The 2,145-nt window shown below is 53.8% G+C and overlaps 1 protein-coding gene across 1 annotated transcript in view; it reads left to right on the forward strand.

The window, feature by feature from the left end:
* The first annotated feature begins 1,438 nt into the window (after positions 1 to 1,438).
* Positions 1,439 to 2,145, forward strand: part of GMFG (glia maturation factor gamma) — a 4,963-nt gene continuing 4,256 nt past the window's right edge. The window contains exons 1-2 of the mRNA XM_077773895.1: positions 1,439 to 1,531; positions 1,984 to 2,080. Of these exons, the coding sequence (XP_077630021.1) occupies positions 1,529 to 1,531; positions 1,984 to 2,080 (100 nt within the window). The 5' untranslated portion in view covers positions 1,439 to 1,528. The remainder of the gene's footprint in view (positions 1,532 to 1,983; positions 2,081 to 2,145) is intronic.

The raw sequence follows: 2,145 nt of genomic DNA on the forward strand, positions 1-2,145 counted from the left end.
TCAGGGCACAGAGAGTGATGGATGGTGTCACATGCAGCTGACAGTGCATGACAGACGAAGACCGAGAATTGACCATTAGGTCATTGGTGGCCCTGCCAAGAGTATGTCAGGGGACGGGGAGAGCAGTGAGAAGCCTGCTAGGAGAGACTTGAAGAGAAAATTGGGAGGAGAAATTGCAGGCGGTGAGCGTAGACGATTCCTTCGAGAAGTTTTGCTGACAAAGGAAGGAAATGAATGGGCAGTGGCTGGATGGGAGATAGGATTCTTAGTGTTGAAAAGGGAAGACCTAACCCCACATGTAGGCTGAAAGGGAAGATCCAGTGGGGGTGGGGAACATTGGTGATGCAGGGAGAGGGAGGGTGGCCGCGGTGAGACCCATAAGCAGATGGGACAGGGTGGGACCCAGTGCCCATGGAGGGGATTGAGGAAGGCTTGTCCACCGCAGCGGACGGGGCCAGCACAGCGGGCCAGCCAATGTGGAGCTGGGACCTATGAAGATTCTTTTTATAAAATGTTTATTCATTCATTTTTGTGAGAGACAGCAAGTGGGGGGAGAGGGCGGAGACAGAGAGAATCTCAAGCAGGCTAAGTGCTGTCAGCACAGAGCCCGACACGGGGCTCGAACCCACGAACTGTGAGATCATGACCTGAGATGAAACCAAGAGTCCAACGCCTAACCGACTGAACCACCCAGGTGCCCCTGTGAGGAGACTCTTTGGTTTGCTTACATTTTCTCACTGAAATAACACGGAGTTTTCCCATACATTACTTCCTTTTTATTTCTCCTTTGTATGACAAGATATTCTATTGATTGGGGGTGGGGGGGCAGGAGGGAGGAATTTATGTATACAAGTAGGTTACATTACCCAGGAATTTCATTTCAGAGTGGGAAAGGGGCAGCACAAAATGCACTTAATGAAAAGCGGGTACCAGTCTGACAGAATGGAACACCATTGCTGCAGGGCCCATTATTAGGCCCCTGAGGTTGAATTGCAGGCAAAAAGTTCGCCATTACCTGGGCTCTGTGGAGTCTCCATTTCCCCATTAGCACAACAGGTGGCAGTTTGACGAGCAAACATCCCTAAGTTCCCCCTTTTCTGCTCTGGAATTAAAATATTCCAGATGGGGGAAACCCAGGAAAGCTTCCTGGAGGAGGGGAGGAGTTAAGGAGCTCGTCGTTATCTACTCTGCATTGAGTATGCCCACCGTACCAGGAAGTATGTGAAGCTATTTTATCCTCACAAGAATCCTGAATCAGAGTGGCAAAGTTATTTAGCTCGGATCACACAGCAAGGCAGCATTTGAACCCAGGTCTAGGTGATTGCAAAGCCTGGGAGGTCCCTGCAGATGAGGGGAAGGAAGGAAGGGGAGGAGCCATCTGAGACAGTTGTCCCCGAATGGGCATAAACAGGATGTGGTGTTGGATGAAACCTTTCCCCTGCCCCACACCCCGCCCCCTAAAGCCTTGGTCCCCACCCCTAGAAGACAGCGGAACTGAAAAAAGAAGAGGCCTTCAGACCGAAGAGTCATGGTCAGGGGGCCAGGGGTTGTATGGGGGAGTGCTGGGGGCTAGGGTGGGGCTGGGCCTGGGAGAGTGCCTGGGTGAAGGTCAGGCTGTGGGCTAGAGGTCAGGTGCCAGGAGGGTGACCCCACTGCGGCAAAGGGCCTGGCTGGGGGGAGCAGAGATGCTGGATCCGGGTTTAGCCCCAGGCAGGCAGATCCCTGGGCCTCCTTGAGCGTTCCCCAAGGGTACCTGCCGAGAGGACTGGAGTCCAGCCTCTGCTCTGTGCCCCAAGTGTGGGCACTGGGAAGGGGCAGCATCTGCCCTGAGGAAAGGGCACTTTTCCCTAATGTTCCTAGAAGCATCCTATGCTCTGTCAGGGCCTGCCTCTTTACTAGTAGGTAGAGAAACTGAGGTTGGGTTGGGGAAGGGGGTGGGGCTGGGTCCAGGCCAGCTCAGTTCTTTCTGGGCTCCTCTGGCAGTCGGACTCCCTGGTGGTGTGCGAGGTGGATCCAGAGCTAAAGGAAAAGCTGAGGAAATTTCGCTTCCGAAAAGAGACGGACAATGCGGCCATCATAAGTGAGTGTCATCTTCTTCCCTGGAAGGGTGGACGGAGAGGGTGAGGGCAGAGAAGGAAGTCGGGG

This window comes from Crocuta crocuta, unplaced genomic scaffold (genome assembly GCF_008692635.1).
Source record: "Crocuta crocuta isolate KB4526 unplaced genomic scaffold, BGI_CrCroc_1.0 scaffold267, whole genome shotgun sequence".
Classification (NCBI taxonomy): Eukaryota; Metazoa; Chordata; class Mammalia; order Carnivora; family Hyaenidae; genus Crocuta; species Crocuta crocuta.